At 37.9% G+C, this 24277-nt stretch overlaps 1 protein-coding gene across 11 annotated transcripts in view; it reads left to right on the plus strand.

The window, feature by feature from the left end:
• Nucleotides 1-24277, plus strand: part of ARPP21 (cAMP regulated phosphoprotein 21) — a 232613-nt gene that overhangs the window by 126260 nt on the left and 82076 nt on the right. For 10 of the 11 annotated variants that reach the window (XM_084220076.1, XM_084220074.1, XM_084220071.1 and 7 more), the window contains 8 exons: nt 1536-1704; nt 3365-3564; nt 4412-4444; nt 5337-5426; nt 9482-9620; nt 10897-10975; nt 12313-12372; nt 13280-13420. In XM_084220076.1, the coding sequence (XP_084076202.1) occupies nt 3403-3564; nt 4412-4444; nt 5337-5426; nt 9482-9620; nt 10897-10975; nt 12313-12372; nt 13280-13420 (704 nt within the window). In that variant the 5' untranslated portion in view covers nt 1536-1704; nt 3365-3402. The remainder of the gene's footprint in view (nt 1-1535; nt 1705-3364; nt 3565-4411; nt 4445-5336; nt 5427-9481; nt 9621-10896; nt 10976-12312; nt 12373-13279; nt 13421-24277) is intronic. The other variant, XM_084220077.1, reaches the window with a different exon arrangement.

The following is a 24277-nucleotide window of genomic DNA, read 5'->3' on the forward strand; positions in this document are numbered from 1 at the left end:
CTTTACCCCTCCCCCATCTCTCTTTTGGAAGTGTGGGGGAAACAGTCATTGGAAGATGAGTATGAGCAAAGGATTTTGAGTCAGTGGTTTATTCACTCTTTGCTTGCTAAGTATTGGCTCCATGGGATACTTTTGCATGTGCTTGAGTAGTTGGGCATAGTTTTCCATGGTGTTCCTCCGCTCCCATTGTGAGCCTACATTTCTAATGAGCTAGAATTTCCAAGAATAACCTGCAAGAAATGCCAAAAACCTAGTGGGAATACTTATTTTCTGTTACTCTCTACAAATTATTAAATGGTTTGAGGAAGAGAAATAGTTTTGTTTATAAATTTGCAGGATGGCAGTGATAGTTTACAGAACTGCCTGCTGGCCTCCGCTGTGTGCCAGAGCTCCCAGAGAGAGCAAGACTGGAATATTGTGAAAGGCTAAACTCCACTTCTGGTACAGCAAATTCAGCTCTTTTCACATGGCAAGTTGCAGTGTGTACACATATGTTGTGTGGCAATTGCAGCCATGCACAATGTAAAATGTGCTGCAGAACCTAGGAGTCTGGTAAAATCAAAAAACCAGAAAATCATCTCCCATTATTCTTGCTTGGCTTCCTCCCCCCTCCCCAGTAGAATGATATGTGCTTTCTGTTTGCTGGTTTTGTGTGTCTGCACTGACTGCTTCAACCATGACTCACATGCAAGTCTTGAGAAGAGCTGCCTGTTGTATCAAGACAGTTCAGCACATGGCCATGGCCTGTAAATCAGTCTGACTCATCCTAAAATGCTCATTTTTCTGTCAAATCAGCTATTCAGCTGGCAAACCCAATTCCAATGAACAGTAAAAGTTGCATTGCTGAGGCAATTCTTTCTTTAGGTTTGTTTCTCAAACCATAACCTGGAAATCTCATTTTTCCTCCTCACAAAATGCTTCTGAAGAATTTTTTTGGCGAATGTTGTTCAGGGAATAGGATTTCTTCCTTTTCCTCCTTGTCCTCCTCCCATTCTGGATAATTTCAAATTTTATTCAGTTTATTAAATGAACATCTCAACATCTCAACCCTGGTAAAGCAGGTCACTTTCTAAAAGCACCCCCCTAGCTATTTTTTCAATGGTGTTTGACTGTTAAGTTTTAATTGGAGCAGCAGCCATAGTTTAAAAGCTGGCAAATCTTTTCTCCTCATTCCCTCATTGATTTCTGTTGAAGCAAACAGATGAGCTTATATATAAATATGTATATATGCTTTTTTTTTTAATGAAAAGTGCTGGGATTCGCTAAAAAAGGTTAGAATTGAAATGAGTAATCTTCAATGCATAATGCAATTGTTAATTTTAGCTTCTTGCGTAGGAGCTGTTATGACTTGAACAGCCGGCTCTAGCCTTCATTAGAGAAGAAGCAGGCAGTTTTGAGACAGGTGGAGCTGGATCAAGCTGTGAAAGTGACTTGCTGGAAACTGGTCATTAATGTTAGAAATCTGGTCCTGTCCTTTGCACCCCTCCCTTGTGCCGTGATCACTGCCGCTGTTATTTATTTTTCGTCTTTTCTAGGTTGACTATGGTGCGTCAAGCTCTCCGAAGGACCAGCATGGAGATTGGCACTCTGAACTGTTAATGGGGACATGGGACTCACGTTGCCGTTGATCATTTGTGTGGACTTAACCAGCAAAGACCAACAGAAGACGCTAGAAAGGCAGTTGGAATTGTAGCAGTTTTTCAGGTAAACAGCTTCTTTGGTGCAGCTGATCCCAGTGTGATTGTTTTTTGAGCACTGTGTAAAGCATGTAGATGAGCTGCAGGCTAATCTGGTCATGAGGAGCTTGTGCGTGCATGTGCATTTCTTGATGAAAATCCTTATCAAATTAAGGGTTATTTAACAGACCAGTTGAAGGTCTTGCCACTCATGTTTTGAATTTTCATCAAAGCATTTCAAGTTTCAGTCGTAACTGCAGAATAGCCAAAATCATCGGCCTTCTTGGGGACAGTGGTGGGAGAAAGGAAAATCACAAATTAGCTCACAGTAAGGCAAGTCAAGCTTCAGGTTAGCTTCATATTCCATTCAATTTGTTTATTAACCTTATAGCTTGATTTCTTGTGAAGTTCACAGTCCTTCTAAAACTGGAAGATTATACAGGAAATTGTATTTGCTTGCAGTGTGAAAACAAAAGCAAAAAGTGGGAGAAGTAAGTGCTTATAACTCAGTATGGTTTAGATTTTTTCACCTAAAACATGGCTTAAAAAAATTAAGGTAAGCTATACTGGTTCTTTTGAATATTTAATTTCAAACTTTTAGAAGAAAGATGGCAAAGTGTGATTTTGCTTCATAGCTCCCGTTTCACTGTTGAGAAATGGCAATATGTTGCAAAAGACCCTTCCTGAAATAACTTCACATTTCAAGTACAGTTGTTTTTCTTGAAGATGCTTCCTAAGTGAAGTAGATGGGGAAAAAAAAGTTAAATTATTCATGAGTCTTCTTTGACAATTGATCAGTGGGGGAGTCTTCAGGAGGGAGCTGGGGGCAGAGAAAGAGAGAGAAAATAATAGGCTTTAACTCTGAAAAGCCTTTAAAGCTTCTGTACAACAGCCCCATTGTAAGCTGAGAGTAAATGCAGTTCAGTTGAGATTTCTTCATTAGAAGTACCTGCCAAGGGCTTTCTGTACAATTTTCCTAGTGCTGAAGAGTGACATAGGTTTTGGGAAGAGGCTTAAGGTTTTAATAATGGAGCTGTTGGTTTGATCCCTGCAAATGTAGACCCTGAGAGCTATATTGCCAAATTTAGAGTTCATACTTATCTTGAATTATTACCTCTTAAAAAAAAAAAAAAAAAAAAGAGAGAAATATATATTCATAGTGGTAGTGAGCACCATGGCTTCTGCTATGCATAAAACCCATGGCTGAATACTAAAAGCAGTGTTGTTGCTCATGCTTGGTTCTTATTTCTGTTTGCTTGGCTATTATTTTTATTCAAAGAGAATTAAAGAAAAAAAAATTAGAGAAGGGGAGCATCGAGATGCCAGAGACCTAGAATGGGTCCTTTTTGCCTGGTACCATTAAGCTTTGTGGTAGAGAATCCTTCGCTGTCCCTGCCTGAACCTTGGCAGTCCTTGGGCTGGGCTGGGGAGTCACAGCACATTACCTTAAATCTGCTGTCCACAAAGACTGTTCAGATCTGCTTGCTTAACCTGACACAATTCTGCTGTTAACCAATGTTGTTGATTCAGTACATCTCTTCAGCTGGGACATACATAGTTTTCCACTCCTGAGCTGCACATTTTGGTTTGTTTATCGAAGGAACTGCAATTTGGAATTAAAAGAAAAAAATAAATTTCACCCCCAATTTTTTTGTGTGTGTTTGTGTCGTGGTATCTTGACCTTTCAGGTCACCAAATCTTGTTGTTTTAATTTCTGTCTGGAAGAATGTCTGAGCAAGGTAAATTGAACCAGGAGACAGCAGAAGAAGCTGCAAAAGAGCAGGAGACTGCCATCTCTGAAGCCAACCCGGACAACTGTGTTCTTAATAAATCTGAAAGCTCAGAAGTAGAGGAGGAGAAGCTCAGTGATTCCAAGACAGAGCTGCAGGTAAGACAGGAATAGTGAATGGGCATGTTAGATATCAATGTGTTACCATTGCTTTTCCATTTCTGTGAATTGTTTCACTGCCTACACCTCCCCTATTTTTCTTATGATTTTGAGACTGTTTCTATTTTTTCCTTTTTAAATTATTTCTTTCTTTATTTATTTCGGGTTCTTTTATTTCACTGTAAAATAAACGCTGGTATTTGTTATACCTTTCAAGCTCTTTAGGCTGCTGTACATGTTATTACTTTTTCTGAGAAGTTGATTTCTGTTTTAAAGCTTGGTGAGACATTTGACTGTTTTCCCACTTTGGGGATTTAGAAAACTACCTTAATCTCATGAATTTACAGGTAATACTAATGAATAATTACTTAATGTGTGGTTTGGTTTGTAGGTGTTACTGCCAACAAAAAGTTGTTATGCAAAGCCTAAGAAGGTAATTTGATAAGAAGACTTTATCGGATGAGGGGTTTTTAATCCTTTTTGCTCAATCGAATAAAAAAATAAAGGGGGAGACCACAATTTAAGAGGAATTTGGAGAGGGGGAGCATTTACTTAAGTATACCTTTTCTTACATTTTTATTATATGCAAAATTACAGAACACTGTGTAGGGGTTTTTTTCTTGTTTTTTTTTTTCTTGTTTATACCTGTTTGTAAGATGAATGAAAATGAACAGAGATGATTCTTGGTTTTCCCTGCTTTCCAAACTGGGTTTGGGGAAGTTGCTTTTGCAGTCAGCAACTGATTTAAAACATCAGATAGAAATGATTTAGTCTGTTTATTGGTAATGCTTTCATCATGCCTACTGTCCACTGAAGTGATAACTTCTTCTCTTTTTGCTATACCCAGAAACGAGGGGCAAATCAGAAAAAGAGATCCAAGGTAAGGGTCCATCTCTGTTTGGAGTTGCATGCCACAGTAGGATGAAGGATTTCAGTTAAATGTCTTTCTACAATCAAAATTGCTTTCTTTTGTAACTTGTCTGATTGAGCTTTTTGTTAGTGTCTCAGGTTTTTTCTTGCCCCCTACCCTGTATCCTTTTACACAAAGGCAAAGAACTGCCTCCAGATAGAGCATGTCACGCTTCCCTTTATCCATCATAATTTTATGCTGGTGGGCTTGCTCTGTCCTTGTGTTAGATGGCATGTGTGCTTCTATGCACCACTGGAAAAGGAAAACATTCTCCTTTTGCTTTAGTAGTTAATGTTTCTGTTGGAATTTTATTTTAATGGAACAATCTTGACAGAAAGAAACAGAGATTGACTGGGTCCCTAAGGGGGGGATGGGTGGGGGCAGGTGTGGAAAGGAGCTTCTAGAAACAAATAAAACCCTAAAAAACTTCTTTTAATTTTTCAAGTGCAGACCTGTAATAGACACATATTTTATTGTTCATGTTTCTTGGATATATACTTCTAGAAGAAGGGGAGGGACTCCCAGAACAAACAAACAAACAAAAAAAAACCCAGACAAAAGGACAAAAGCAACCCTTGAGTTTATGTTAAATACTTTCAGTATTGGACTATGTGTTCTTTGTTTTTACAATTTTTGGTGGAAGTGAGTGAACTGTAGCTGAAATTATAAAAGCAAAAAGAAACCCACCACCTTCCCCGTGTGGCAAATGTCTTGCTGCTTAGAATCCTTTTTTATCCATGTTATATCCAGGCAATTGCATTTTTTTAGACTGCGATATTCGGGAACAGCTGTTGTGGGCAGCTTATGTGACTTGGGGTCAGTAGTAGTGTTTCCTGTTTTGTTGTCTCTCTCTCTAATTCAGTCAGGAGCTAAGGGAAAACTCGTGCGGAGTCTTGCTGTGTGTGAAGAGTCATCGCCTCGCCCCGGAGCAGAAAATCTTCATGACAACCAGGTACACTTGCAATCATTGCTGTTAGCTGCATGGTTGACCTCCATCTCCAGTTGCATGATTGTGTTACTTAATCGGGCATTTAACAATGTCTTTCTTGGGGGAAAAAATTACATCTGACAATGAACATGTTTTTATGGTTCTTACTGGTTTAGCGTGAACTTTAATTTGAAATACTAGTTTTATACTATATCACAGGGTGTTGTTTGCTTTTTTTTCCAGACCCCCTGAAAATTTCAGCAAATGGAAAAGAATTCAAAAGAATTCAGATTTTAAAATTTAAATAAATAGTAACAATCAAAAAGAATATTAATATGTTCTTTTCTCTAAGGCTATCTCTTTTGAGGGTGCACCAAATACAGTTATGAGTATGCTCTGATTTGTGGTTCTTCTAAGACTTCAGTTCATATCAGTGTCCCCCTTCACATAAAATTCAAAGAGCCTTCATTCTCTAAAATACCTTGGTAGAGCCAAGGATGCCTCCTACTGAGTGGCATTCATTTTTTAAACTCTTGGTGTAAATTAAACTATATCAAAAAGCTTGTATTTGAGTTTATCTGTACTGGTGGTGTTGTATTCCCAGCAGCTGGTAGAGTTCTGTCCTCTGTACTCCTCACCTCAGACAATAAACACTGGTGGCAGTCTTTGCAGACTAACTTCAAGAAGTACTCCAAAAAGCAAAAGTAAGGCCTCAGTTACTCCTCTTTGCTTGCCTGGTGAGAGCAAGGCTTAAAAAACCCCAGCTAACTAAAACCCAAAATATGATGAGCACTGCCTATAATTTATGAGATGTTTATGTGCAACTGAAATCAGCCATCGAGAGAGCTTGAGTAAGTGGCTTCTTGTGAGCTTAGCACAAAAATAAAAATGACATTTAAGTGTACTTTCTCACTGTTTCCTCTATTGACTTGAAATGAAACAAATCTGTCTCTCCTCTTAGCTCATAAGTAAGGAGAGGTTTTTCTATTTTTTTAATTTTATTGAAAGACCAAAAACCAAGTTGTTTAGCAGCAGGGCATTGGCATGTTCTGCTGCTCTGCAACGATGCTTATGCAGTAGATGGGCAGGTTGTTTTATCAGTTGTTCTTTTGTAGGTAGATGCTTTTTGCTTGACTTGCATTACTTAAAACGCGTGGCTTTTGTTCCAATTTTGTTTGTATTTTCTATTGTTTAATGGAGAACAAGAAGGAGAGCAGTATGAAGAGATTGTATTAAGCATTGCTTGTAGTTTACAATGTACTGCACTGGACCTGTACTAAACTGCAGAGAGACTGGCAGGTGTTGAGGCAAAATTCCTATCCTTACACCAGGCAGCGGAGGGGCTCCTGTTTCATACAGCCTTTGGTCTTACCTGACTGACCAGCCTCAGCAAAGATTTCTTTGACCATCTTAAAATATTTATGAGAGATAAAATATCTCACTTGACCCCATTGTGTTTTCTAAGGAAGCAATTGGCTTGGTGTCATTAATTTGATAGGAATTGCCCTTCTGCTCTTGCTGACCTTTTACTAATGAATGTGGCTCAACTTTGCCATGGAAAGCTACACCTGCAGGCTCCTCCCTGGGCTGACTGAAGGATACAGGAAGTTTTGTGCCAACCAAATTGTTTTGCTTTTACTTTAAGAGGAGAAGTAGCTTATTTTTGGTTTGGAATTATTTTTTATTAATTTCTATTTTATCTTGATGGTTTATAAACCACAGGGAATCAATTATCAGAGAATGTACGGTACCTTGCCAGAACTACTGAGTATGGATTTTACTGCAGACTTGATGTTTGTACTTATATTTGAATACTTGCCTTCATTTTCCTGTCTAAGGAAAAAACTTGTTTACCTGTATTACTTGATCTTGAGTGCTTATCCAATGGTTCACTATGTCCTTACTTAAAAGAAATGTTGCCTTTAATGTTATACTATAGACCAAGAAGTGTATTATTATTGCAATTTGAAAATCTATTTTGTTGTTCACTATACTTGTATCAATGTATTTATTAACATTGTATTTTATTATTGAGAAAAATCAATAAAAATCTAAGAAAATACACAGTAGCTTGCTTTCACAACTCTACAGCCCTTTTGTGTGTTTTTTCTAGTGCAAATACATCAGTATTACACTACATGTAAAACAGTATTTACTGTATGTTCATATATGTGCTTTTCTGTAAAGTCTGTCATTTTCATCAGTGCATTTTTAAGAACCAGTGTGAAGTTTAGGATTAATATCCTGGGAACAACGTGGCCAGTTACATTTTTCTCCTGTTGAAAAGCTAGCACCACAGTCACACTGCTCTGGGCAGGGCAGGCAGGGCATCAAGTTATCCTTTGGGGTTATTTGGAAATAGTTGATCTAAAGTTTGTTTGAATGAGAAATCAAACTGCCATTTGAAGTGAAAGAAAGCAGGCACGGCATTAGTTCTCTAAGCACAACTGAGCAATTCAGAAAACATTTCTCAATATATCCTTATCTCAAATGACCAGGAATTCCCACTCTTTGCCTCTGTAGCCTCAGATTTTGAGTAAGACATGACTAACAGAAGTAGGAATGAAGGGCTGTAGGTCAGGTTAAATTTTGGGTCCAGGTCTTTGTTGCTCTTTTACAATGCTTTTCATCTCAAGTCTTTTGTGCCACATTCAAATTTCACAAAAAGTCAATAATGATTAAGCTGAGAAGTTACCAATTTCTGTCTTACTGTGGCATGTTTATGCTGATGCCTTGTTTTGTTAGGATCTTGTCTTACATGTCTTGTGATGGCTGATTCGTAGTTCTTTAAAGAATTCAGAAACCTAAAATTTGTAATAATTAATGGAAACATCTTTTGAATTCATAATGGTTCCTTAAAAGCACACCCCTTACTTTAAAGTTTTCTATTTATCTTTTGGTATGGTAGTATTCTTAGAAAAATAGTGAAGGATTTCACTAGCATTCAAGAAACTCTGAAAATCTCGAGTTTTGGTGAATTAGGTTTTCATTGACATGATGCCAAAAAATTACCAAGCATGCATGGTTCTCTTCTATTAAAGAAAACTGCTTTACCAGGGAGTTTTATGACAGTTTTCCTCAAATTTGCTTTTTTACACTACCTAAGCATATAGTTTTCTGGGGTGTTTTTTTTTTCTTTAAAAGAATAAAACAACTATGATTTCTTCAATTTTGTCCAATCACAATAGGATTTCTTGAAATACATAAATTATGCCATGGTAACTTAAAAAGAAAACAATTTGGGTTTTGTTAAAACAAAACCAATCGAAAGTAATGTTGTGAGCAGGGAAAGCAAGTTCTTTAAAGAAACTAGAAAATGCAAACCAGCTTGAATTCTCAAACTGCTTAAAAAACTAACTTTTTAAAGCTGAAGCATGTTTCAAAGGAACTCACAGTCTCTGAAATACTGAATTTGTGGTCCCTTAGACAAGTTCACTTACTAAAATGTCCTTGAAAGACCACAGGGCACATTTCCTCCCTTTTGCAAAAGACACATCTGCATGTATCTTTAAATATGAATTACCTGATAAGTTAGCAAGCCCTCTTGTATACGATGGAGTGTGGAATCTGGCGGCACTCTTCTACTATTAGAGCAAAAAAACTCCATCTACCTGATACTACACTTGTGTGTCCAAAACAATTCATATCAGCCTCCAGACTTTCTAGTGAAAGGAAAAATGTTTTATTTTTTAGATATCTATCCATTGATCATCACAGAACATATGTAGTATTAAATGATATAATTAAAAAAGGCCATGTGAAATGTACTTCATTATTCTGAAAAGTCATAAGGGAGAACTACTGAAGTGTAGAATAATATAGTCCCTCTTAATAGAAGTAGCCTTTATTTTATAATACTCAAAATATTAGAGAAGTAGTACCTACTTACCACTAGAATTTGGCCTCTAAGATATTGTCAGTCACCTGGCTAAAAAATGCCATGTTTCAAATAGGAAAGAAATGTATCTGGCTTCAACTTTTCTAGCTGTGCATAATTTAATGATGATATCTGCAGGTTGGAAGCCATGGGAAGCATACTGAATCTTGCCCATAATTTATCTATCTTTTTTCCCCAACAGGAATCAATCCAACTGCAGCTTTCAAGTTTTCCTAGCTTGCAAGAAGAAGATAGATCTAGTAAAGATGACTCCGAGAAAGAAAAAGAGAAGGATAAAAATAAAACCAGTGAAAAAAGCAAGATCAGAATGTTATCAAAAGGTGAACTTAAAAATATTTGAATTATTAAAATTACCATTGCAGAAAGGTTTGTACGTTTTTGCAAGGATTTATTTCTTTATTTGTGTATATGTACACAGTAAAAGTGTTTTCACACACTTGAGAAAATTCAGAACCTAAAATGTATATGTGTAAGAATGTTTTTCATGCAAACATCAGGCTTTAAAGTGAAGAAACCTTCAAAATGGAAGTCTTTTATTAGATTTTATTTATTTTCTAATGTAAAATCAATCTTTTGAATGCTTAACCATGTTGGTATAAACACATAAACACAAATATACACGTATAACACGTATATACAAATATACGTGTGATTGCATAATAAGTGTATATAATGCATAAGACATTAATACTCTTTTATCTAGATTAATGATAATATAGTGGCATGTAACTTGTGCAGTGTAGACAGTAGAGGGTAACCCTCTTCATTATTGTTTCTCTCTCACGGAGAATTTATTTTAAATTCTGTAAGGAAATTAATCCATGACATTTAACTTGCATTGCCATCTTCTATTGCCACCTACCAAGAGTTCTTCAGGAAAGATGTTTTAGCTAAATTTGGCATTGCTTTTTAAAATCCTTTTATTAATCCATGGTGTAAAGTTACATTGTAATCTCCCAAAAATAATCATTGCCTACCTGGGTGTGGATCTGCAGCTGGAGTGAATTGTCATTTGACTTCAATGGAGTTCTCACAGTTCACACCAACTTGAGCATCTGTGTGTACATTTGAGTCAGGAGATAATGCTGAAAAATTAATTCTGGCTACTGTCACGCATCCCTATTACCTGCCTACTCCCAGGTGTCATTGGATTTCAGGCTTTTAATGCAAATAGGGTTTGCATGATTCCTCATTTGCTGAGTGTACAGCATTTATTAAGTGACGCAAAGAGACACTGATGAATAAAACTTTTCTTTCCTCATTTTGAAATGTTTTTAGTGGTTTAAAGGACGAACTTGGCAGGGTCTTGAATGGCATTGAAGGTTTTCTGTGTTATTAAATGACCAGCAATTTTCTGTCATTATTTAGTTTTGATTCTGTGTTCTCATTGGAGTTGTGCAGAGGAACAATGAATATCCACCTGATGCTTCAGAATGTAGATCTTTCTTGGCTGAACTCCAAATGACTCTTTTCTTTCAGAGCATATTCTTTCAGATTGTTGCTGAAAAATGGATTGTTGCTGAAAAATGGATTTTGATTTAATCGGAACTGTTGAAATGAAATAAATGAGTGGAGGCCGTTTGTTTTATTTTGCAGATTGCAGTCAAGAGTATACAGACTCAACAGGCATAGATTTGCATGAGTTTCTCATTAACACTTTAAAGAATAACCCCAGGTAGGTATTTCCTGCGTTAGAGCTGACATTCCTGAAATTGTAGTTGGCAGTCTTTGACTTCTCGTAACTGTACACTGTGTTTTATTTGTTCTGGAGATGGTTATGAGGGAAAATGTGAAGGAGATAGGCTGTTAACTGAGAAAAATGGTATAAAAAATCATCAACTTCTACTCCCCCATCCAGTCACCTATTGCTTCATTTCACTTTCAGTAACATCTGGTCTTTGTCCTTACTTTCTTTTATACAGCTCTACGTGGTGATTGCAATAATATGTTATAACTATTGCGGTTGGAGATTTGTATATGAATGCAAAGTGAATGAAAGTAAATGCTTTCTTCTAGCAATGCTGCACACAATTAAAATCCTGTGCTCTGTGCCAAATTCTGCTCTGAGTATTCCCATAGTTTTCATTTGGAGCTACAAGCCCATCTCATCGTTAAATTTGCCTCTAAACATCCAAGGAAAGATCTGTAACATTTTTATACATTGTGATTTTCAATGCTCATTTCAGCTGGATGTGTTAAATAGGTACCATGTAATTCTGCAATTATTCCCAGGAGAACTGGGAATAACTGGGTACCTAACAGCTTGCATAGCCCCTTGTACAGATGATGGAAGGTCCTTCAATTGCTTAATCTGTGCAAAATGAGAAAGTTCAAAAGAACTAAGGAGTTGATGGGACTCTGTCCAGCATAGAAATGTGTGGAAACATACTGGGGAAACTTTTGAATGTTTTTGACAAGGGAGGGGAGGGAAAAGGAATATCTGAGACCTTCCAGTGAAAACCAGAGCATTTTGCCTGAGAAATACTGTGGCATTGCCTCCTGGGAACCATAGCTCAAAGGTGGTGTTCTTCATCGTGCTCTCTAGATTAGATGTGTCCAGCTTTTTTGCAGCAAATCAATGCCTTACAGAATTCCGGTATGTCTCAGGAAAAATGTTTAAAATTTCTGTTGTTAGCAGCTCATCTTGTAAAAGATCTGGCTTAGGTGGAAATCTCATTTTCCATCAAAAAAGGTTGAAAAAAGACCGAAGCTATCCATAGCAGTGAGTCTTTCTACACAATGCATTGATTGCCGCCTGTTGTGGCTGAAAGCGCTCTCAAACCATAGTTGAGCTCATAGAAGAGTGAAATCTGTACATCAGTGAAGGTGCAGAAAAGCAGGCTTTAGTCTTTTGCAGGTGATCCAGGGTAAAAAAAAAGCATCTTTGATTTTTAATCAAGATGACTGACAGCACTTGCAAAATAGCCTTGCAAACACTGTTATATGAATATTTTCCTCCAAAATGTGTACTCATAGTTGATGGTGTAAATCCTTGTGGTTTTTTTTTGACAGGGACAGAATGATCCTCTTGAAAATGGAACAGGAAATTATTGATTTTATTAGTGACAACAAGTAAGTTGAGTTCCACACTTGGTTTATTAAGTCACGTGCGTGTGCTGCAGCATGGGTTGTGCGAGGGATACGCTCATATGGACTACAGTGTTCCTGAGGGCTGTTACTGGCATGCTGCAAGAGCAGGCTTCTATTTCCTGCCACGTGGTGGAACTGCTTAAAATAAAGTAGATGTAAATGAAAACCTTTTGTTTTTCATTGTGTTGTAATTGCACTGGCTCTGCTCATTTAGATCCAAAAATGTGATTAAAGCTTTGAGTGTAGAGGATAATCAAATATGTTATCTCATGGCTTTTCCTTTGTGCTGTGTTATTCTAATGCATTGGAAAAGAAAACTGAGCTTAGGTGGAGGGATTCTTGCTACTATGTGGTCTTTATAATAAAATATTCCTGCAGCTTTAAAATTAGAGAGTCAGAATAGCAGCAGAGGAAAAAATCATGCTAACGGGAAATAACCATTTTGTCAGTAATAGAGGGGAAAAGGAGTGTTTACCAAACTAGATCTTTCCAGAATTGCCCTGCATCTGACCTTTGAGAGAAAGGCAGAAAGCTGTTGACAGTGTCTCAGCAAATCTGTAGTATTGGTTGTGCAGGGAGTGTGAGTGTGTGGGGGGGATTGGGGGATGAGTTATTCCCAGCACTCAGAATACTGACTGGGTACCGTGAAGCATGAGCTTTGTTTGTCCCAGGGTTGCACATGGAAATGTACTTACTAGAAATTCTAAAATTAATTCCTTTTTTCTTTCTTTCAGCCTTTCTGTAGAAAACATTTATACGTGAATGCATAATGGAGAAGTTTTCAGTGAGATTTCTGTCCACTGAATAGTCAAATGTATTGCTGTTTTCACTTATTTATGACTTAGAGGGAAATTTAATTATCAGTGCTATTCATTTCTTTTGTTTTTAGTAATCACTATAAAAAGTTCCCTCAGATGTCATCGTATCAGAGGATGCTAGTGCACAGAGTGGCAGCTTATTTTGGAATGGATCACAATGTGGATCAGACTGGAAAATCTGTAATTATCAACAAGACCAGCAATACAAGAATGTAAGTAACAGCGCTGTTGTGTTTTTTCCTTGTTCCCTTTCTCAAGACAGGAGCTGGTTTGTACCATGACTGCGTGGTGTAATTTATATATATAAATTTTTGTTTGTTTTTGTGGCGGCAGTGAGTGCTGTTTGTTTTATAGGTTGGGAAGGGAGGACAGAGCTCTCAACGTGAGGTTATCTAAGGCTATAAAGATACATGAGGAGAAATCAACCTAATTGGTTTCTTGCAAGAAAGCACAGTATCTTGGAATGTTACTTTTCCTTAGTGCCACCACTTTGCTAGAGAAGTGAGCTCTTTGCTTTGCAAGTCACCTGATACCATGCAGCTACATCCCAAATAGCCCAAACATATTTGGAAGATTGCCTCTTTCCTTGTTCTGGTTCTGCCTGCTTCAAGAGTAATTTTCTGCCCAGCCTGATAGTTTAGAATTTGGTTTCCCTCCGCTGCCTGCCACCATTCATTCCCTTTTCTTCTCCTCCCATCTTGGTTCCACTTTATTTTCCCTTCAAATCTCACTATTTGACTACAGTGTTTCTGTGAAATACAAGTTCCTTCTGATGGTTCAAATGCATTGCGAAATTCCTGTTCTGGCATAAGTTCTGTGCCTCTCCATTAACTGGTTAAAGCTCTGTAAGGCAAAAGTGTATCGAGCTAACCAAAACTCCATATGAGCTGCAGTGATGTGTCCACTCCTAATCACCATCACTTTTCCTTCCAAGTGCCACGTGTGTTAAACATAGCCTTCCTGTCCCTCTCTACCTATGAGCTACATAATGAAGAGGAAGTAATTACAGCTGGGTAATGAAGTTTTGGTATCTGGTATTGGAACAGGAAAGCCCTATTTGAAAATTGTGTACTTCCTGTATTCAATTAGTAGGAGAAATCTAAACATTTGTTTTATTTATATATCCAGTAGCTAGGTGATTTATTTATATCCAGTTTATATCCAGAGAGCATTTTCTAATGTTGTTAGCTTCTCCTGTAGAAGGGTGGAAGGACTTGGGAATGGTGGTGTGCAGGTCTGGGAGTTGGACTCAATGAGGCTCATGAGTCCCTTCCAACTCAGCTTATTATGATTGTGTCACTACCAGATTCTTCAAGATCAATACACATTGGTATTTGCTATTTTGCTCAGCCCTGAAAGTCTACTAATATGTGAACGTAGTAAATTTAAGATAATGGCAATTTATTTTAGATCCTTTTCCTGGGCTGTCCCTAGGATACTTGGATATCTGTGAAACAGCACTTGGACATTAACGTTTTTAAAGGTTTGATTAAAGCATGCACTAACAGTTTGATTTTCAGAAGTAAAGAGAATTACAGTAGCTCGATAAAACACTCAGGCTGCAAAGGCTTAGCCTCAGGGTCTGATAATACCTGCCCCCTGCAAGAGCTGTCTTTGGTTTTGAATAAGAAAAAGCTCAGTATGCAGCAATCTGGTGTTCAGTTTTGAGCTGAAAACGAGTCCCCTCTTAAACAGAACACAATCAAATTTGAATGCTCTTTAGAATTCCTCTCTCTTTTATAGTCCTCCCTTTTCCCTTCCCATCTATGTCACTGGTGTAGTGCACCAACTGCTACACATTTTTCCTTGCAGCATTGCCTTCTCCTAGTTGATTTGATAATAGAATAATACTAACACATTAAAATATTTGTAAATACCTTGGTCTGTTGTGTGGCTTTCATCTCACAGATGGGTAGCGCTGGAAGCACTGTTGGAAATGTTTACATGGTGCTTCTGGAGAGGACACTGAAGCCTTCTTCAACAGTCAGAGTTTTATCTGAGGGCTCTGGTGAAGCTGTGGCTTCATGCATGGTGGGAGTGAGCGAGCAAGGCCATTTGCTAGGTTTGAACTGCCCTTATTGCAAGCTTGGCAGGCAGGATCTTGTAGGGATGTAACAGATCAAATGGCCTTTTCAACTGTGCTCTTGCAGACTCGAGGTGAGGCCATTAAAGATTGGTGCTGACACCATTCCTGTCTAGATATTCCAGAAATAAACACAGCGTTTTGCCCCTCTGTTGACTGTAAGTACAGCTGTTTTGTAAGCGCCACACAAGCTACAAGCTGCTGCTTTCTTCCCTCTTTTGATTTGGTGGTAGGTAACTGGATTATATGAAGCTTGTGTTGCCTTGTGGTTCTTCCAGTGTGTTATTTACATTATTTTGATATTGCCGTAAAATAAAGCTTTTGTGAAGTGGCTGTTTCTTTTCATAACTGGAGGAGATGGCATGTTTTTTTTAAAACGTCCTTGGCTCTGACAGAAAATAGTTTGTTATTATCTGGCATGAATAAGGGCTGATGAGATTTTATTATCCTCAGCAAATATTGTGTAAGTTCCACATCTGAAAGCGTCTAATGTGATTTCATATGTTCTGCATTTCACTGCTCTCAGAGGAGACAGTTTTGTGCAGTTTCAAATCAACACCAAATACTGGGAATGTGTTGACTCTATTAATTACTACTTGGACAGTATCCAGAATACCGGAGAATCTGAAGAGTATCTGAAACACTGTTCAACGTGGTTATGTTATGCTGTAAGCCTAAGCCTTGATGGCTTCATGTGAATTTATGGAGAGGGCCCCACAAACAGATGTTCTAAAGATTTGCATTTTGGCAATAAATTATCTCTTTATGGTGTGTTGTTTCCAAACTACTTTAGCTACTACTGTGGAGAGAGAAGAATATTCTTGCATACTCAGGAATTCATAAATTCTTCACTGGCTGTGACTTCTGTGTGTACATGTGCTGGTTTGAGAGGAGCATATGACTCTGCAGTGTCGCTCTGTGGGCTTGAATAAGCACTTTGTGCTTATTTCTTTGGCTGAGTGAGGGTTCACACCTCTGCTCCCCTTGCAGGAGATGAGTTCTTCCCTGGCTGCAGGTGATGAGTTTGTCCCTGGCCCCAGGCAGTGAGGTGCATTATTCCTGTTCAGCAGAGCACTCCCATGCTCGATGACTGCAGGTGCTTGGAGGTGCAAGTGTCAAAAGAGTTAATGGTTTTGAGGTGAAAGAGCTGTTTGGAAACTCTGGTATCAGTGTTCCTCTATGACTAGTGTGTGATAGTCAGGGGATGAGCATATCAATGAAGCAGATCAGGGCATTTCCTGGCTTTCATCAGTTGGTTGTCTTAGGGCAATGTGGATCCACTTCTATGTAACTATGCCTGTAAAGTACCTACCTTAGAGAGGTTTGGAATGTGCGAAAGTGTTTATTGAAGAAGTTGTAGCTGGAGGGAGGGCTTCGACTTCTTCTGTTCATCCATGCTGCTTTACATAGAGGGGAAAATGGTGGTAAAAATTCATTCGGATCTGAATCTCTGGGAGTGCAATCCTGCAGCTTTCATGAACTCTCAGTGAAGTCTCTCTTAAAAATACAGTCAGACAATAATGGCAGTTTTTCAGGCTGAAGAGTATTTATAATGAAGAGCTTACTCTAAGAATCTAAGATGCGTTTTTTTTTTCTTTTATTTTACTGGAATGTGAATGAAGCCTGCTGTTTTCAATGCTTTTCTTTGAAAAATGAAATTTTAAAAGACAGTGAGGACCTCAACCACCTAAGTGTTTATTGACCTTAATAAAGTTAAATCTCTGTATTCTAGCTTTCATTAGAGAATAGTGGATTTTCAAAACCAATTTTCTTTTCGTATGATTTTTGAAATTAAAAGTACTTACAAAGTCCTGCCTAACTAAATCATCCAATTTTTGAAATCTTGTTCTCAGCAGTATATATGAGAAAAATTGATTAGAAAATGAAGGAGGATTTTGTTGTTATATTGTTTTTATAGTCAAAGAACTGAAATACTACTTAAAATGGGAAGTCTGCCTTGGTATGAAACTGCTCTTGTGTCACCATTCTAATGTATATTTGTCTGTCATCTGTGTCTGCCTGTCATCTATCTAAAGATACACAGAAATGTATGGGGAACTTAAGAGAGTGAAATTTGATATAAAGAGAAGTTTGGAATTGAGGCTATATGTTAGACATGGTTTCCCTTTTGGGGGGCAAAAATTGTGTACATGCCCCCTTCTGTTCTGCATTTTCCTCATAATTCCTATCAAACAACTGGAAGTACTTAAAGGTTTTTTGCAGATCCATTAACATTGTGAACTGTATCAGTTCAGTCAGATTCATTGATTTGGTTATCTGTAGCTAGGTGGAGAAATGCAGGGGAAACATGTTTGGTGTGCTTGGCAAATTGAAAGGGTTTTCATTTGGTTGAGATCATCAGCCATGTGACAAGCATGTCTGTACCACAGCCCACACATGCATTCATGTACTTGTTTTATATAAATGTGAGTGGCAGGGCTCATCAGAATCGAGAAGGTAGGATGCTTATGATCTATAATGCTGTGTTTAGACATTTTCATATATTCTGAGGGTGTAACACAGCTATTATGAACTTCATACCGATTCTCACATCCTCAGTTCTGACTGTTTTGTTTTTCAGGAGTATTGTGAGTTATGATCCTTGTGATGCATGGGTTTTTTCCTACTCTGTTAATAATATGCTGGCTCAGTTGAGCTGTGTTTTGTTGCCTTTGAGATGCTTCAAAAACTTGAAGAAATATTAAGCTGTTGTGTGCATTACAGGGGTTCCTTATAATCTAGAAATGAACCGTATCAGCAGAAGGAGACATAATATTCAAGTTGTACTTTGAATAACCTGCAAGGCTTTTGTAGTTTGCCATACAATCTGTGTTATTCTGCCTCCTCTGTGTAAGAGTGGTTTGAATCAAAAGCAAAGAAGAAAAGTTCTTGTTTGGTTTCTGTTGTGTATTCACTGAGTGATCTTGCTGTAGATAACATCTATATTAGTAGACGTGCACTGTAACAATTTCACCATCTTCAGAGTCTGAACTTTTGCACAGGATCCTACAGGCATGTCAGTAAAATGGCATTCACTGAACATGGCAATTTCAATGCAGAATCAATATTAGGATTTCTTTCACCCAAGGCTGAAGGGCCAAGAAGACTTCCTTGGGATACCAAGTGTTACAGCTTTTGGAGCATGCAGAAAAGTATGCCTTTCCCCTTGACTGAATAAGGTATTCGATGTAAACGACTTTAATTTCTTTAAGCTATTGTTTGGATGGGACATTTTAGCAATACAGAAGGAGTGACAAATGTATACCTGAAAGCGAATACACTTTTTGTAAAATCTCCGTCAAAGCAATTTGATGTTTGCCAGAGCATTTGAAGAATAGTTTTGTTACCCTCCCTGTTGTAAACCAGAATAGTTGTCTTGCAAATGGTTCGCTTAAATTCCATCTGCATTTAAGCACCTTATGCTATTCTTTATTATCATATATGTACTGAGAGGAATGATCTCATGACAACAGAATTGCTTTTATGAGCCCCATCATACATGAAAACATACATGAACACCCTTATTTCTGGTTTTGTTATTTTCATTGGAGCCTGGCATTGCATTTTTTTCTTCAAGGGGCTATGGAGTCAGAGGACCTTGTTTTCCTGTTGTACTTACCTCTTTTCCATCTTTGCTGCAGAACGGTTTCTGATTGACTACTAAGAAATAAACAGAAACTGGAGGTAGCTGGATGACCCCTCTGCTTTACAATTGCTGTTGCTCAGTCAGTATTACAACATTCTCTGCTACAAACGTGTAGAGAAACAAAAGAGTGCACAGTAGATGTATGCAACTGAAACAAAGAAACTGTAGCTGAGAAATAACACGGTAATTGGCTGACACATTTTGGTTTTTGATGAACTAATCTGTAATGTAACTAGTAATTTAGTAAGTACATCAATAAAACAATAATATAGAATAAAAACGTTGAGGTTCTGTAGCTGCATTGTAATATGTGTAGCATTTAAGTAACAGATTACATTGGTTTTCCTAGAGTTGAGGGTTTTTTTATATGAAAATAATCAGTTTACTTCAGTTAGGGATTCAATTATTAGCATGATTAGAAAAAATTGTTTATTTTGTTAAAAATAGTTGAATTAGGACAGCCTTTTATTTTCAGCATTAGATGAAATTTAGTAATATTTTAGTAATATTTCTCTTTTGCATGAAAGATGAAAATATATAGATACATAGTACTCTTGAAGTTGAGTTGAATTTGACCCTTAAATACTACCGTCATTCTTTCTTCAATGTAAACTGTATACTGGACCCATAAGAAATTACTTATTCTGCAAATGAGATGTTAGGGTTAATGAACCAGTTCTAATAGCTCCCATATTAAATTTCATCTAATGTAATTTATTAAAACAAAATTGTTTATAATGAAGGTGGACATGTGCTTTTTACAGCTGTTCTATACTGTGATGAAATACCGGTTAAGTGTTAATCAGAAGATATCTATGGTATATCTTCTTCTATTTTTTTTTCTTTTTAATCTTTTTAATCCACACCACTTAATAGTATAAGTTTTATTAAACCTAGAAGGTTACTGTCACCTGCTCTGTGTGGGTAGATGGAAGGTTGCCCAGGAAGTGAGTGCTATGGAATAGCAAGCAGGTAATTTGGTTGAAGGAAGCTCTGTCTTGCATGAGTAATTAATCCTTATGCTTGTTCAAGCTGTAGTAAGAAAACGCTCATTAATCAAGGTGCTGTTTGGTCACTTATACTTTCATATCACTGGGGAGAGATCTGGAAATCTGAGATGACCCCTGTGCTTTCCTCAGAGGTAAAAGTGTATCCATAGTAGGTGAAGTAATGGTTTTATGTCTGAGCATTTTAGAAAAAAGGTATTGAAGTTTGAGCAAGTAAATTTTAGAGGTGGTTTAGATTGGTTATATAAGTGTCTTTTGCAGTATTCTGTAGCCTGCCACATTTTTAACACGGGAAATAGGACTCATAGAAATGTAAAAAGTATTAGGAGTTTAGAGAAGTCTTTGTCCATTGTTTCAGCTTGCTGTTTCCAGGGTAGCCTTGTGAGGCTGTCTCTGACAGTTTATTAGAAACAGGCCCTCTTCTTCAGGCCAGTGATTGTTCAGAGTATGCCTTCTGACCCATGAGTTTTCCTGCTAGAGCTGGCAAAAATGTTTGTGGCGTGGAGCAGAAGTCAGAACAAGAATTTGTTATGGTATTAATGTGTATACGTGAGGCTTTTCCAGAGGACTGATAGTTTCTTTGTTAGCCTGCTGGTTTATGGTGAACCTACTTCAAATCTTCAGCAGTCTTCAAATCTTGATTTTGCTTCCTTTTTCTCTCTCTTGCATGTTAATTTTTGAACTTCTGAAATAGAAAAGTATAATTTTAGATAGATCTCAGCAGTTATGCAACACTGTAATTTTCAGCCACTTACAGAATATGCCACATCCTTAAAATCAGATATTAATGAATTCCGTAATAAACTGTGCTACCACTTTTGAGCCTCTATTAGCTGGAAATAAATTTGCACTGTGCAAGATATTCAGTCTCAACAGACACCCTGAATATCAAGAATTAAATCCAACAGGGGAGAAAGCAGCAGAAGCAGGTCCCTCTGTAAAGAAATAATCTTAGTTTGATCACAGGAGGACAGCAGAGCATTTTGAAGCTCCTAAAATGGTCTCTGCCTGAGGGAGGACATCGTGCTTCTGCCCCATCTAACAGAAGAGCTGGTATTTGCATGTGCCCTTGGCCTGCAGGCTTCTCCCCTGTGTTCAAGGCCTGTGTTCTGGCCCAAGGATACTGGGCAAAATGTTGAAGTTTGTACTCAAGCAGATGCTCAGAGAGCCAAGTACTGTTTTTGTATCCATATCTTAAAACAGGATGATTTTCTGGAAATAAGTTTTAGGACAGCTTATGAGGGTCATGAATTGTGCAGTGATACCTCAACATTAGATTGAGGTTTTTAAGTACTGTATCTTTGAAATCCCTCAGGATCTGGTCCTCTGCTTGGTCCACACACCAGCATAATTTGGCATAAAAAAGATTTCTGTAGCATCTTGATGGATGGGCAAAGGTGACATAATAAAACCTCACAGTCCCTGATGGAAAAATGCTTCCATGAAATGTTCCTGTCTCTTTTTTCAGTCCTTACAGACTTATTAGCAACCCAAATCAGAGGGGAAGAATGCCTGTGAAACTAACTTGCAATTTTCTACATCCCTGTTTAATAATTGCTGAACATGTTTAGAGGCCAGCTGCTGTTCTGAAAAATGATAAAGAATGTATATATTTACTGGGGAAAATATAGCATTTGGTTTTTGTAAATCTACACCCCTCCCCCCCCCCCTCCCCATTCTACAGAGAAGGCAGCACCTTGAAGAACCATCTTGTACAGGATTGATTTTTCTTTTATAGCTTTCAATGTGCTTTTACCATCATTACAGAAGTTCTTAGTGACTCATATGATAAAAGCAGCAATCTGTTAATGAGGCATTTACCTTCAAATGCTTGCAATGCCATATTGAGTGGTTTTAAGTATTAAGTTGTGATAATATAACTGCACTGTACTTTAACAATTATCTATATTTAAATTCCCATTCTAGCTTTTTGAAACCATGTTTTAGCATCCATCAGCCCCTAAATACATGAAACGTATTTGAAGGGTGCAATTTCGGGCCCTCATTCTTGAAACATGTTGTTCTGATAGAATTTAATCCACTAATTTAAACTAATGGGTTGGAATTCTGCCTTTTTTACTAAGTTGGGTGATGAACCTTTTGACAGTGATGATATTTGTTTCCATGGTCTGTAAATTTTATAACTTCCAGAGTACGTTCCTGTGCCTCCATGATCAAAACAGGCATTTGTACTGCAGATAGAATAGAGTTTTGCCCCTCAAGGTGTAAAGCAAAGAGACAGTAATGCTTGCATGTTTTTACTAGGGTAGTAATGCAGAACCCTAGAAGAGCCGTCTGCCTAAAACCAAAAAACACACAGCAGGCAGATACAGAAGATACTCACAAATTAGCACAGCAGGGAAGGTCACCATACTGTGTCACAGCATGCCTTCAAAATAGAGGCCAACGTGATGTCGGACTGAGCAATCCATTTAATTAAAGACAAGTGTAAATGACAAGAAAACACCGTTTTCAGAGCACCTGTATAAGAGTGGTCCAAATCTTCACAACTTCTTTGAATTCTGTCTGCAGCAGTGACTCTCTCCAGCTCTTGCTACTCTGTGGCTTTCCTTATGGCATCCTTCTGTAAGATCCTTTTTGTCAGTTATTCATTTTGTTTGCCAGACGGTCATTCTGAGAGTACCCAAAGTAGTGTTTTTCCCATTCCTAGCCCCATTACCCTACCTATTTTTTGTTTCTTGTTGCCATTCATTCAGGAGAGGAATATTAACCTGCTGCACCATGTAATATGCATTAAATGAACATTGCATTGCAAATGCAAAGTTCAGGTTTTTTGGGCTCCTGCCCATCTCAATGATCTTCCCTTTTGAACTTGCATTCCTGTGTGGAGTTCTTTCAGACAGCTGCTTGGCTATTACCTGTGAGGCTTCTGCAGATGACATACACTAAGTGCTTGCTAGATGTTTTAACTGCATCACGCACTATAATGGCAAACCCATCTTTTCCACACATGGTGAGGCTGCTGCTTCTTTTGAAAGGCATCTTGCAACAGCCTGTGTGCTGTGGGGCTGTCAGAAACATATGCCTCATAATAAAGATTTATGTGCTGTATAGAACTCAGCCCTGACAATACCAGACTGTTTGTGAGCTGTGCTGATGCAGTGACTAAGCCTTCAGAATTGTAACATTCAAAGCTCTTGCTTGTCTCTTTCCATTTGTCCTTTTGGTGTGGAGTCTGTGCTTCCTGACTCTTAGACAGTTATTTCAGAGCTAATTAACTTATTTTAAATGAGTGCAGGCTTTTTTTTCCCCTTAGTATTTCAGTTCTTATCTCCTGTGCAAATAGAGGTCTATGAAACTGCATTAGTTTTCTTGGCAGACTCAAGGAAATGCCTTGTTACTTCCTTAGTCTGTGTATCATAATAGCTATTACCATTCTGCAATATGTTTTTAAAATCTGTAATTTGATTAAATAGTGAATACCTGGTTAAGGTAGTTAGGGCTTGGGGCTTTTTCATTACCACTTACAAGGGCTGACTGAGAATCAAAAGCATTAAATGAGCATGTAATGGGGAATTCTCCTTAAAGAGTCCGTGCAAAAAATATGCTTGAGGGATGAACTCTGTTTTCTGTCATCCAGAGATAAATTCCGTTCTACTGAAGTGAATGGAAGTAGCTCGCATTGAAGTCACCATAATGATAGAAGAGAAAAAAAAAAAATCATCTAATGCCATCAAAATCTTCTTTTTTTTTCCTTCCTGATACACATAAATACTTTGCTGCTTACTCCAGCTTTACTATTTCCAAAATGGAAACTTAATTGTAAGGAATGAGTCCAGAAAAGTGCCTTTGGGGTCTTGCTTAAGTAAGGACTGCCCATAGCTTTTAAGGAACTATAACATCAGAAAGGAAAATGGCCAACTTACAAAAGAAAGAACAGACACAAAAACCACCTAAAAGGTACTGATGGAGGTTTGCTCTGTTATGGGCTTTTTTACTGTATAACTGATTAAGCGTTTCACAAAATGACAGCATGGTTAAGGATGGAAGGATTCTGGAAGTCCTCTTTTCCAATTCCTGGTCAAGCAGCGCTGCCTGGACCCAGTGGCCCAAGACCATATCCAGGACCATCCCTAGGATGCAGACTCCACTGCCTGTCTGGGCAGCCTGTGACAGCGTTTGGTCACCGTCACAATGAAATCATTCCAAGCACAGAAATAAGAAACTTATCTTGAAGTGACCGTTACAGTATTCTGCCAAGACAAAAGTGAGGCTGAAAGATTTGGCATGATCATTGGCTGTCTGGAAGGAGCACAGCCACAAGAAAGGGGGACACAGTATTGCCATGAGATTTTACCTGGGTACTCCCCCC

The sequence above is a fragment of the Fringilla coelebs genome (genome assembly GCF_963513975.1).
Source record: "Fringilla coelebs genome assembly, chromosome: 1".
In the NCBI taxonomy this organism is placed as follows: domain Eukaryota; kingdom Metazoa; phylum Chordata; class Aves; order Passeriformes; family Fringillidae; genus Fringilla; species Fringilla coelebs.